This window comes from Haemaphysalis longicornis, unplaced genomic scaffold (genome assembly GCF_048455015.1).
Source record: "Haemaphysalis longicornis isolate Haplotype H1 unplaced genomic scaffold, Haemaphysalis longicornis Haplotype H1 scaffold_1, whole genome shotgun sequence".
In the NCBI taxonomy this organism is placed as follows: domain Eukaryota; kingdom Metazoa; phylum Arthropoda; class Arachnida; order Ixodida; family Ixodidae; genus Haemaphysalis; species Haemaphysalis longicornis.
The window spans coordinates 419,784,165-419,797,872 of record NW_027526203.1 but is presented as its reverse complement, the minus strand read 5'-3'; the positions used below and the strand labels follow the sequence as shown (position 1 = coordinate 419,797,872).

The 13,708-nt window shown below is 46.2% G+C and overlaps 1 protein-coding gene across 1 annotated transcript in view; it reads right to left on the bottom strand.

Moving 5' to 3' along the window:
• Nucleotides 1-12,057, bottom strand: part of LOC144161668 (pancreatic lipase-related protein 2-like) — a 33,189-nt gene extending 21,132 nt beyond the window's left edge. Inside the window, exons 1-2 of the mRNA XM_077692295.1 lie at nucleotides 12,036-12,057; nucleotides 9,348-9,457 (exon numbers count right to left, since the gene is read on the bottom strand). Of these exons, the coding sequence (XP_077548421.1) occupies nucleotides 9,348-9,457; nucleotides 12,036-12,057 (132 nt within the window). The remainder of the gene's footprint in view (nucleotides 1-9,347; nucleotides 9,458-12,035) is intronic.
• Between the last annotated feature and the right edge of the window lie 1,651 nt (nucleotides 12,058-13,708).

The window sequence follows — 13,708 nt, the reverse complement described above, 5'->3', positions numbered from 1 at the left end:
GGGCAAAATGAGTTCGAGTGGTCGCGTGAACGAACTCCGTGCCGAACACGAACCATCGCTTGATCCGCGATTTTTCTTGCCATGAATGACGATTATCTGTCCAAAAGCACACGCAAAAAAAAAAAAACGCTGCGCAAAAAAAGATGCCCTTCTAACGAAAAAAGATACATGGAAAAAGACGCAGTTTAGGTACATTTATTGTATGCCTTATTGTATGCCAGTTCTGAAATTAGCGCAATAAATGATTATTGAGCATTTTCAGTGCATAATTGAGGAGGTAGAACGAAGGGGAGGAGGGGGTAGCTGTTTCGTAGACATTGTTCTCTGGGGTGTACCACCATTGTACCCTCTCATTTTATCAAGTATTTCTTTGCTACCTTCCTTAGGTGAACCTATCGTATCGTACTTGCGATCACAAGCTAGCACACACTTTCAGTACGGAAAACAAGCTAAAGAGGCCATCGTGAAGGTTAGGTTGACAGTGTTCGGGTCTGCATTCTTTTTCCGGCTCCGGTAGCAGGCACAACGCACAGCAACAGCAGGACCAGCGACACTGAAACGAAACAACAGACCCGTGAAATTCAATACAGGCACAGAAACATTTGGTCTCTTTTTTTTTGCCTGCTCAAAGCAGCTCTGAGCAGCTCCAAGCAGCTCCGTATTTTATTTGCCCATATAACATCTATGGCGGGAGCAGTTTTGGGCTGCCTGGAACTGCTCAGAGCTGCTCTGAGCAGGCAAAAAAAAGAGACCTATTACCTGTTCAAGAACTAGACTAGTGCAAAGGGACACTGAAGTGATATGTAAACATTGCGGGATTACTAGCGCAAATTGTAGTCCGGAGTCCCCAGGCCATGTTTCGACCACTCTAGGCGCGTTTACGCGATTTTATTTAGTAGAAAAACTAATTCGAAAACGCTGTCCTCCTCTCTTTACGCTCGCCCATTTTCTGTGGCGTTTTCGTGTGACGTCAGGAGGGGATGAGCTGGCAATTGGCTGCGCCACGGCTGCGCTACTGCACGGCTCCCCGGCCGACAGAGTCAGTCGGCCCAGCGTTTCGTCCGCCGGCCGCCGGCGGGTCGTCGCAATCAAGGAGGTTAAAAAAAATTGCTTGGTCGCAATTCGTTCGCTTAGTTGAAACGAAGCCAGGACACGTTTGTGAATGGAAGAATGTGCCTTTCTTTACTTGGTTTGTTTGTACACTGTATCTAGCTCCAAGTCAAGGTCGCTTCACACAAGCGCTGCACATGCGACGCTTCGCTGACTGGTACGCCAGTAGGAAAATATAAGGCCTCTTGAAGGCGGGAGAAGAGTCAGCGAAGTCAATATAGGTACTAAGCAAATAAAATCAACTGATATTTTTACCGTACAGCGTAAAACTAGGGCGCGGGAAGCACTTTTTTTGCGCTGGGCGAACAAGCACAGCGGTCAGCAGCACGACTACGCATCTGCGAACGCTTTTCCGTCTACGAAATGCAATTGCTAGACGTGAGCTACTGTGGAAACCCGGGCGACGCTTACTGCACGATCGCAGTACAACAAATAGTCACCTAAGCGGCTTGAAATGCCAAAACTAAATAAAAGTGTAAACCGGTTGTACAATATATACCAATGTTTTGCGAGTCACGAGTTCGAATCCCCGCGGGTACGTGCTTTTTTTTTTGTAAGTTAACTTTTTTGTTTTCCGCCGATGTTTTCTATATTGAGTTCACCTTTTTTGGGGCCGCAACGTTCATGGCTACGCGAACTAGTTCACAAAACGCGCGCTGGCTGGCACTGGCGCGCTAGCGAGTTCTCGTTGGCGTGCTGTTGCCATATGCACCGACTGCTTGCAGGCAGTGGGCACAGGCCAGAATCAACAGACCCTTGGCCTGGTGCGAGCACGCTTATTACGATACAGGCATGAGTGCGGCAAGCTCCAAATATGGGGGAAAAGCGCATGGCATTTGAGCGTCTGCGGGGACGCGGAGGGCGTTCATGCACTGCGTAGGCCTCGGGTAGTGAATGCTACGATTCCAAGCCGTCCTGGGAGGTTTATCTTACGCATTTTACAGCCGACAGCATGGCAGAAGCGCGGTACGATGATTACTGAGATATTGAGAATGCCCATCCAACAAAGCCATTGGTTATGTTTTACAAAACCGAAACCGAAACCGAAACTTGTGTGATTGCTAACCTTGGGCATCGTCCAATCACGGCGCCCCTCCTCTCAACGTCACAGCCTTAGTTGGTGCGGCCGCCGCAAACCGCGCATGGTAGTTTTTCTTCTTTCGCGCTTTGTAAAATAATTACCGATTTGTCAACCGGATAAACGATGAAAAGTGTGCTAATTTGAGCCGGTCTACGCAGTGCAAGCAAAAACGGGAGCTTGACAAATTCACTTCAGTGTCCCTTTAAAAATAAGAGAAGGGGAGGAAGCCGTCATTTAGACCTAAATTTGAATACGGTGTGACGTGGCCTTTAATGCAGACCCTTGGGAATAAACAGGACGGCTGGTAGTTGAAGCATTTATGACGATTATAAAAATAATCCAAGATGATTTACGTAGTGTGCAACTAGAGCACCATGGTCTTTGACCATGTTAGAGACTACAGTACCTGCTCTGCATAACAAGAGAGTCCTTAAACACTCCATAAGTAGTATACACGTTAAAAGCGTGGGTAAAATAAATTAACAGAGTCTTCACACAGACAAAATAAATGAAACGAGCGCCACAAGCAAAGGTGACGAAAATATGACAGCCTTTTTAATGACCCTCGCACAAACAATGCACTTGCGCATGATGCGTTCAGGTGTGCTTTCACGCGACAGAAAGCGCAACCCGCAGTCCATAGCGTTAGTCCTATAAAAATTAATCACCAACTGTGTTCGATCGTTTGTAATCTGCACATTAATTATCGTGGCAAGAATTCCTTAGTATTTATTTTTTATTCAAAACGCTTCCATCAATCGAAAATTTACTCTGCACCGGGCTGCAGCACTGCAGTGCTATTTGATTTCTTAAAAACGGGATTTTTTTTTTGCAAGCGACCCAGGATTGCTGTTACAAAAACAAGCGCAAAGTTGAATCGCGGAAGAGCGAGCATTCGTCAATGTTTTTTCGCTTTCATAAGGACGATTTACCGCACTGTTTGTTGCAAAACACGATACCCCAGCGCTACTTGAACAAACAAGAGCCGTGAGCCAAATATTTATTGCATAAAATAAGAAACGCACAAGAAGTGAAACGGAACACGCGTGTTGCGGCTGCCCGAGCGACTGATTTTTCAAAACTTCGATTTGCGTGCGGCACCATTGATGGCTCGGTAGACTTTAGAATGTAATTCATTCTAGGCCCCATTAAAGAACTTCTGCGCAAACTCAAAAGCACATACAAATAACAACAAACCAAGAGTACTTACCCAGTGCACCGTTTCGTCTTCATCGTCGGCAGGAAAACGTACGATTCGGTGGCGAACTTGTAACTGCGCTCCTGCTGCCGTTGCGATTGCGTTTTGGACGCGTAATATGTCTCCGCGAAGCCGGACGGGAACCGGGGCAACGCAGACAAGCCCACACACCATTCATCAGTCATTACGTGCGACAACACAGCACGAGACGTGCAGCGAGTCACCAAGAAGCGATAACGCGCACGCGCAGCATCTTGTAGCACACCTATTCCCGACCGGCGCTATCCTTAAACATGGCGTCGAAGCGAGGGTTCGATTCGGCTGCGACAGAGGGCAGCACTTTTGCATAAGGCCTATTGACCTTGACAGAGATCACGGCATAACGTTTTTTTTGGGGCACCCCCTACTCGTGTCGCGCTAATTTTAGTGGGACGTAAATGAAGAACGGCAGGCAGTCTTAAAGGTGATTACGTGTGTATTATGTATATATATATATATATATATATATATATATATATATATATATATATATATATATATATATATATATATATATATATATATATATATATATATATATATACCTTACAAAATACCTTAAATACCTTAACATAAATACCCGAGAAAGTGCTGGGGAAACAGCCCCGCCGGTAGCGTAGTGGTTATCGCACCAGACCGGTATTCTGGAGGTCGTGGGTTCGGATCCCACCCGGCGGGCATTTTTTTACCACTTTCTTTTCGACTCAAAAAATTCTTCGTCTCTTTCTATGACTCACCACAACCTCCCCTTTGCTTTTCGAGGTTTTCTTGACTGCCAACCCTTATTTTCTGCCTTATTTCACGGAGCCCCTCATTTCCCATTTTCTGATTCGCTATATGCTTAGCGAGGGCCTCTGTTCTGGCAGTCTTGGTGCCAAACGGAGCTTAAAGGCCAACTGCAACGAAATTTTCGGCTCCTTAAATGCACTATTTTCCGGTAGTGTAACCTTAAAAGTTGCTACCTGCAAAATTTGGAGGCCCAAATGTGCTTCGCTGCATCGTAAACGAAGATCAAAAACGCTCTTTTCAAACCGAAACTGGAAAAAAAGGGCGGCCATTACGGACGGCCGGAAGTGACGTTACACTCAAGAATCGAGTGGGCGCAGCCGGCGGATTTTCCCATAGCTGCCTGTGAGAAGACGGCGCGCATTCGATGTGTTACGGGCCGTCTTTTGCTTCAGACATTTAAAACATGCGCGAAAAGGGGCTGGAAAGTTCGTGCAACCATTATTACTTCGTTGTGAGCTGCTGAGACGCGTGTATAGTCGTCCGGTAAAACGAAAACACAGGCATCGCGAGACGTCGTGGCGAAGCTGGGTGCGCAAAAGGCAGTGTTGAGCGCTAGATGGGCGCCGGCACAGCTAAAATGCCCTGTGCCGATCGAACCATCCTGTGTTTCTGAGGGAAAATTAAAAAAAAAAAGCTACCGTGGGAGGAAAGTGTCGAAACGTGCCGGCTAGGGTGTAAGAATTCAGTTTCTGCGCATGTTGTGAAAGTTCAAATCCAGAATTTTATTATTTTTGTTTACACGGTCAGTTTCGTTCCTGTTAGCAGGGTGCCCGCGTCAAATCTTTAGATAATGATGCCATGCAGCGACGAAAGCACTGCAGTGTCTTCACTCGTGAAGCAGTCACCTTCCCCGAGGCTCAGTGCTGCGAAATATGTGGCCCCGTTTTTCACGTTTTTTTTTTTTCTATTCTAACTGGCGAGAGAAATGTTTCCCACAGTGGCTAGTATTTATGTGTTTTTTGACGAAGTTGTTTGAACTAAATCGATTCCGTGTAGTGCGCCGCGTGCTGTACTCATCCGCGCCCCGACCACGTTATCACCTCGCGTCGGCGCAGAGCTCTTCGATGGCGTCGGCGTACTCGCGCTCTCGAAAAGTCGACCGGCCGATCGTGCAGTGGGCCGAACAGCTAGCTGCCGTACTCGTTCACGCTCCGACCGGCCGCCTCGCGCCGGCCGTTCTGCTCGTAGAGACGCCCGGCCGCGAGCTTGCAGCGCGCCGCACAGCCGCCGTTGTCGTTCGCGCGCCGACGCACCGAGCGGCCACGACAATAACGTGTCGTCTCGCACTCATAGAGACGCCCGGCCGCGAGCTTGCAGTGCGCCGCACAGCTGCCGTAGTCGTTTGCGCCCCACCGCAACGACCAGCCGCGCCAACAGCGTATCGCCTCATAGGCCGTACACGCGTTTCGCGTGCTCGTCGAGTCGACCGAGAGCCTGCTGCCGCCGTCGCTACCACGAAATCGGCCGTTGTGCTACTGCCGTATTCGCTCCAGACCGGCCCCAGCACTTTTCGAATTTGCTCTTTATGTATCGGCAACCCAGAGTTTCTTCAGCTTCTCGCATTACAGAAACGCGTGAAAGCAATTATTCATGCAAGAGGCTGGAATTACGCTGCTCACTAGCGTGAGGCCGCACGTAAAAGTACCACTGAGGAGAGGCGATGGCCGCACGGGAGTCCTGACTGGCACGTCACATCCGGAAGTCCGCCGCAGTGGCGACAAGTTGCGGCGACACTCCGCTAGGTGCTGCGTCGGCTGAAGTGGCGTGTTTTCGAACGGTTTTAATAAAAAAACTACGCGTTTGTGGAGTTTAAAATCAGGTCACAAGGGACTTTAGAGGTGCATACCACACATTGAAGCAGAATTTAGGGCAGGTAAATTTTCGTTGCAGTTGGCCTTTAATGACTCTAGGCATTCGGTACGAATCTCAATTCGGCACCGAACGCGAGATTCCATGTGAAGTATGGGTATGCATATACGTCCCTCCTATACCGAGGAATATGCATCCCGAACACAACAAAGAAAGAAGACGCGAAAGAGCGAAAGCCTTACAAAAGAGGTTCAAAAACTCCGAGAATGTGGCCTACGTAGACGCCGCTGAATACGCAGCCCGCGATGCCATGTCCGTGGTAGCTATCGATTGCAACGGCAATTCCGTAACTAGCGGCACGATACTGACGTCGTCGCAGGATGCGGCAGAAGAGGCGGTTATTGCGATGGCCTCCACGAAAGCTAAATTTATTGTCAGCGACTCTAAAACAGCAATTCGGAATTTCACAAAGGGACGGATCTCGTCCGAGGCACTGAGAATTCTGGTCGGCTTCAAAGACTGGAGACAGGTCCAAATTGTGTGGACGCCGGCACACTCTTCTCTTCCCGGTAACGAGAACGCTCACGACGCGGCTCGAGATTTGGCTAACCGAGCCGATCACGTCGAGGAAACATCTGAGCACTTCTCGCGCGCTGGGATGGGGAGGGACCGCATGGTCTCGTACAGAGACATAATTAATCATTACAGATTGGAACGGGTTAAGTATCCTCCCCCTCACTGTAGTATCAACAAATGGCAGTCTGTAGCATGGCGCCTCTTACAGACAAATGCATTCCCCAATCCGGTTCTGTACAGCCATTGTTACCCGGGGCTCCACACGAGCGAATGTAAGCTATGTACGGGCAGGGCAGACCTGCGCCATATTATTTGGGAATGTCCCCAGAAGAAGGATTCGTTAGGGGCTTTGCTATTAATTAAGACCGAGGAACAATGGGAGACCGTTCTGCGCAGCTCCGATCCGGACGTACAGATCCGGGTTGTCCAAATGGGCGAAGACGCCGTCGGAGCCCAAGGACTTCTGGCCGCCGTCTGAGGGGGTGAAGAGGCTCCGCCTCCTTTGCTTCAAAACCATGTTGGACAAATAAATGTTGTCTCTCTCTCTCTCTCTCTCTCTCTCTCTCTCTCTCTCTCTCTCTCTCTCTCTCTCTCTCTCTCTCTCTCTCTCTCTCTCTCTCTCTCTCTCTCTCTCTCCCGAGCTTGGTACCTCAGTAAAAGAAAAGAGGACATTGGACCGCTAACGCCTCGTGATAGGCTCGCTAGTGGAGACTTGCCTCGAAGACCAAGGAAAGCTGTTCTCCCGTGCGGAGAGCTAGACGTCAGTGAGCTTCGTAAACGCTGACAGACTTCCAAAGCTACGCATGTATGAACTCAACATCAAAACAGTTATTACACAGCCCCCTTGGTCACGGCGACTTTATACAATTTTTTTCTAGTCGTTCCAATTGCTTCCTTTAGGAAACATCAATTCTTCCCGTAACTTGTTTGACTCGTCAATATCGCCCTAAGTTAAGTATTACTCAGGTTTAAGTCAACAAACAGCCATTTAGTGCAATTTATATAACTTTTTTGTCGTTGGCATGTCGCCTGAACGTAGATATCCTTTTGTTATCGCAATCAGTGAAACAGAGACCATTGCCTCAGTAAGAATAAGTATTTGCCGCTTCCTCTCAACATTTAAAATTACATTTCTTGTGAATACATCCTGTCATGTTCTTTATCTCTTACGTGCTACTCAGGTATCCATGTTTCTTGTGTAATGACGTGTTGAAAATCTCGGTAGACTATTCGAGCACCTGATGTCTAGAGCAAAAGCAACACTTAAACAAACGGCTAAATTTTAGCATCTAAGCACTTGGGTTAACCGTTTTTGTGGAATTATTGTTTAGTTGCTCGAGCCACAGCATTGCTAGAAGGTGATCCGGGCTGTAACTTTTCGGCCAGCGACTGCATTCAAAAGACGTGGTTAAAGTCTCCAAACGCCTATTCCTCTTTAACAGTCGTTATAAATAAAAAAAATGCGAAACAAAATACAACAGACAACGTGTAAGGAAATTATTTGCGTGTCTACAATCCAAATCCCTTCATCACTTGTAAGAACTGCGAAGAAACAGCGATTTTCTTTAATTTATATCGGTAGTATTTGAATGAAAAACGGAGAAGGCTTAAATGACCCCGGTCAGCTGCAGATTGCCGACAATATTGAGCGAAAGGATAACTTTGAATGCAAGTATGTACCAACAAGCCCGCACAAACCCTCTTTTTAAATGCATGGCCGGTTCGCAATGCCCACGCTTTACTGCACATCGTGGATTTTATGTTTCCTGTGATTAGTGTCACGGCCCTCATGCACTTTTCGTTGGTTAGAATACTCGCAACGTCTTATCAATCTTAGCGTCCTCTCTAGCCTGAACGTCTTTACCATGAAACGTTCTTGTGGTACTTCTCCGACTTTGCGGGCCGTCCCGTGTAGTACGTGCCGTGGACATATGACATTGATACTCTCAAAGCCTATGGCGGGCTCAACGCTCTTTTGTCAGTAATGGCAACGCCGAGCATGTCGACACGCTAAATGGCGGAAAAATTAATCCGTTACCCTCGAGACTATTGAAACTGAAACTCCTGTTATTTGTCGTTATTTTGGCGTGAAAAAATGTTGCACAAAGTGTTAGGCAAATAGTGTCGCGTATTGCGTTTCACGTATGCAACACAATTGCGTAACAATTTTCCATTATTTTTGTGCAGTGATGACGAATGTGACAAGAAAGCCCTGTTACAATAAAATGCAACGCCACAGGCTTTCACTGAGTATAAAATAGCGCAACCTAAAATGATACCGAGTGGGCACCACCAGCCAGCGAAAAAGGCAGTTCAGAAAACAAATCGCTACACAGTCTCCTCTGGTTAATCAGCCGGCTCTAGCTACCTTTTAACCGCTTGCAACTAGTACAACGAAGTAATTGCGAGAACGCTTCACCAATCGTGAATTTTCGTATGATGTGATACTTTGGAGAGGTTTGAAAATTATTGCCTTGTTCAAAATTTAAAAGCACGGCCAGAACGAGAGGCTGCAATCTACTGCCAGAAAACGACCTGACCTGCGCACCGGAATATCAGATTGCCTACATTGTGTCGTTTACGCGAAATACTCACTTTCTATGCTGTTCGCTTTTTACAAAAGCTCATTTTTGAAAAAATAAACTCCACGAAAGTGGTCGCTTTGCGAATTTGTTCGACGCTGATAAACTTCTGTAAGCCGCGTTCGGTAAAAAGCGGGACATCGGCTAACGGAACATTGCTCACCTTTGCGATTTCAGTGAAGTAGTCAATCGCTTTAATTATTGCAACATCTCCTGATTCGCTTTGTCCGAGCTCAATGTAACGTTCTGGAGAAGCGGCCACAGGGTTCGAGGCTAACGCAGCCACAAAAAGCCATGCTTTCACTTGGAAGGGTGTGCAAGCTGAAAGAAATGTGCATATGTTAGCAAACCCGTTGCCTTAGAAGTACGGGGGCACCGTTTCTTTGTAAGCGTTAAATATCTCGAATCTTATGAGTACGGAAGGCATTCAGAGGGAAACATAATTGATCAGGTAAATACATCATTCATTCATTCATTCATTCATGCTTATAGCGGGGCCAAAACACCACAAGGGTTTTACGTTGGTGCACGTGTGGTTACAAAAAATGCCATTGTCAATACATGCAGCCTGTCATTACAATTCACTTTAAGCACATGCTTCTAGTGTGGATGACACACTACGATAAAATCAAATAAACATGCTAGTATAGAGAAAACTAAGATGTAAATTTCGGTATCAAGGGGGTACCGAATGTAGACGCCGAATGATTCCGATCCAGATTCCGATCCAGAATGATCCGATCCAGAATGATTCCGATCCAGAATGATTCCGATCTGAATGATTCTGATCCAGACCAGAACTGGACATCACTGTTACCGTTTACTTCATGAAATCAAGTTCAGCCTCAAATTTCCTTCAGCGTCATTGAATAGGGTGAGGTTGAGGGGAATTAAGAAGCTCAATCCAGAGGCAGGTTCGACGTTTTCCCTCTAACCTCAGTGCTGGAGGTCGAGAGAATTTCAGGTTAGATTTGAGGTTAGAAAAGAGGTCCAAAAGTCAACCATTTTTAAGCATAGCCCCTTTCTCATCCTCATGGAAATAAAATCTGCTCAGGATTCTGGCTTATTCAACTATTCATTTTACACTGTACTTGGTGTATCCTGGAATGCCATTTATGCACTTATTTATACTTTGTTTTGATCACCTTTAGTTGGTAAGATCTTGCTCGGTTAAGCAATGCCGTCTAACTCATATAGATTATTTAGCAAAATTCACGAAAAAATTCGGGCTAACACTTTTGCGGTAAAACATTCAACTGGTTATGGCTACTAGATCCTGCTAAATGTCAGCACACTTGGTAGGAATCACAAGTACCAGATGCATTACGTTTTTTTTTTTTTCTTACATACTCACTTGAGATCAACAAGAACCACTTATTTGTGCTTGAGGTTGAGGTGACATGAAGTGGTGAAGTGATGTTTGATAGCGATGGTAGGATTATGGAATTCAACCGATGTTGCGGGGGATTGCTTAAATGGATCTCAACGTGAAAGGTGTCCTTTAGCTTTAAATGAGGTCGAAAAGATTGCTTTCTGTTCGATGTGAGGTCAAATCTAGGGATCATTTGCTCGTCCGTACACCGGTGAGCAGCGCGTGCGTCCACACTGAACAACTTTCGTAGATCTGTTTCCAAACAATGTTCCTGAATTGCTACGTTCAATTAGACATGTTTGATAATTAAAAAAGCCAAACATCCTTTTTTCGTCACAAAATTCGGCACAGACAGACAGACAGACAGACAGACAGACTAAAGGACTATAAAGTAAAATAAAAGCCCAACCCGTACCACATACGTATCACGACTGACGCCAATTAAAAATAAACAAACTGGACCGAAGTCAAAAAGAGTCTTTAAGAGACAGGAAAAGAAGAAAGAAAGAAGAGAGATCTATCACGCGAAACCAAGCCAAGGGAGGGGACAGACAGACAGGCAGACAGACTTGCAGAGACAGATCTATGTAAATAGATGGGTATGTATAGATGGAATGGAAGCCATTTTATCGCACATCGCACATGTTTCTAGGGTGCGGCGCGCTGCATGGATTCTGTAGTAATGTCTCTTGTTAAAGCGACGAAATGCACCTTGCAGTAGAGCTTCCTGCTATTCTACTAAACGTGTGATAGCGCATGCTCGAGCAGCTAAGAAGCACGTTTGGGGCGTTTCTTCTTATCCCTGCAGCTATTGCTGGCACACCTCCGCTACGGTGTCAAGGATAACAGCCTTGAGACCATCGTTTGACCCTAACAGTGGCATTCACCATTACGAGAAATTAATATTAGTCAATGCGTTATTTAATTATTTGAAATGTTAATTTATTAATTATTTAACCCTACTGAATGCCAACGAGTGTTGTAGGTTATACGGGAGGTCATGCTACATTGTACTAGGTCATGCTAAGGAGGGTTGTGAAGCGTTGTAGCTAACGTTTGTGTGCGTAGGATGTGTCCTTTGTACTCTTATAAAATACTTGGTGCGTGCACACGTACACGTATAAATAATGCCCGCATATATGCATGCGTCGTATCCATACATTTCCACATAACTATTGTACAATAGAACGGGGTGTCACGTCTTCTTTTGCGGTGAAGCAAGCAGATACGCGGCCATTTTTTTATCTTTGACATCTTATGGCGCACAAAGACATGTTTTACCACACTTTCTTCATTCACATTAGCTTTTTTTAACGAGATAAACTTTATCAGGCTGCTCGACGGCTGAAGTACTGGTGGTTGCGGTAACAGGAATTGGAAGCTGCTACTGCAATAAATGCCGATCACGCCTATTTTCAACGCTATAGATACAACACGAATCCTTTTGATAGTTAACGTAATCCGCAATTTGGCACTTACATGCTATCCAGCTGGCTGACATTATCCCGGGGCGCTGAAGTGGGCCAGATATGACGACGAACGGCAGGATGTTGACCTTCAACCTGTGATACTGAGCAGTAGAAAAATAAATTCCCAACGTTTATTACCTTCCCCCTTCACACATGTAATGCCAGCATGAGGGGAAAACACTTCAGGCAACTGATGTCTACGTGGAAATCCAATGTTACCAGTGCCCGGCAATATCAGATATCCATGTTCAGTGCAAATCAATCCGCTTGATGCAGCATTTATAAAGCAACCGGTGTAGTTTTCTTTCTTTCCTTGGGGGAAGGGGGGGAAGGTGGGGGCAACTGCTACATCTTTTGCGCGCTCGAAGTGTCTAAGAAGGGGATCTGCTTAAAACGGTTACACCGGTTACACAGAGGGTCGATCTGTGCAACTGAAGAGCGCTTTTGTAATTAGCCTATCATGACAAGGCCAAAATGAATGTCCTAAGAGGTTTCAATAGGCAACGGGTGTTATTCTGACATTCTGGTTTTCTTATTCCGAGGCGAGCTGCCACTTCCTGGGAATAAAGGTGCGCTATGGAGATAAAAAACACATTTGGAGCTCATCCGCATACTTTGTAACTTGATTTTAGTTGAATGGTGTCTTATATTGAAGGTCTACTTCATGAGGGCGGTTTCACTGTTATTCTTAAGGCGTACCCCAGCAGCTTGTCATAAGACTTTCACCTTCATGTACGTCAGCATACAAATAGCTAAAGCGCTAAGGTGGGACATTTGGTTGCTGCCATTATGCAAACTCGCATACCAGCACGTTAAGGGACGGGTAACAAACGGTCCTCTTTTACAACGAAGTTTTCTATGGCTAGGATGCGGGATTTTCTGGCGTCCGTGCGGGAAAACTATGTTGGAAAGTCAGCTTTCAAATCAAAGCTTACGCCAATTATGTCGTACGGCCTTCATATATTGATATAAGACGGCTTGTATTTTTCCGTAAAATAATGTTTCCCATCAATGCATGTTTGTTTAAAAGCGAAGCCCTCTTTAAAAAAAAGCGGTGTCAACTTGGTCTTTGTAAGCGGTCTTTCCCACATGGTTAGTTGCACAGTGAAGCCTACTCACAAAGAAAAAAATAGCAGTGGCTTAGCTCGGCTATGCCAGGATATACGTAGCGTGAGCTAAGGTTCAGCTGGTTAAGGTTAGGTTGCCTGGTTGTCTAGAATTAGCTGATTATCATGCTTGCTGCTGCTAAAACGATTTCCAATCCAATCCAATCCAGTCCAGTTCAGTCACGTCACTGCTCCTCCTCTCCAGGAGCCACGCGGAGCGGCTATCAAGCGGCTCCGGCGCAGTGACAGACTGGAGCCGACAGCTGGGCACGCGCCGGCGCCAGTGCGTCTGCCACGGCTATGGCGTCACTCCTCTGGAAGGCGCAGTCCGGCGAATGTGGAGACCCAATTCTCTACACACCCGTACTAGAATTGGATTGGATTTCCAATACAATCCAATTTAATCCAATCCAATCCAATCCAATTTAATCCAATCCAAATCCAATTCAATCCAATCTCATGCTCTTCGCGCTTGCGCAGTACGGCCCTTCACGGCCCACGCGAAACTGCTCAACCTCGGCCAGTGTAGCTTACACTACAAAAAGCGATGTGAACGGGGCTCGACAACAGCGAAGCG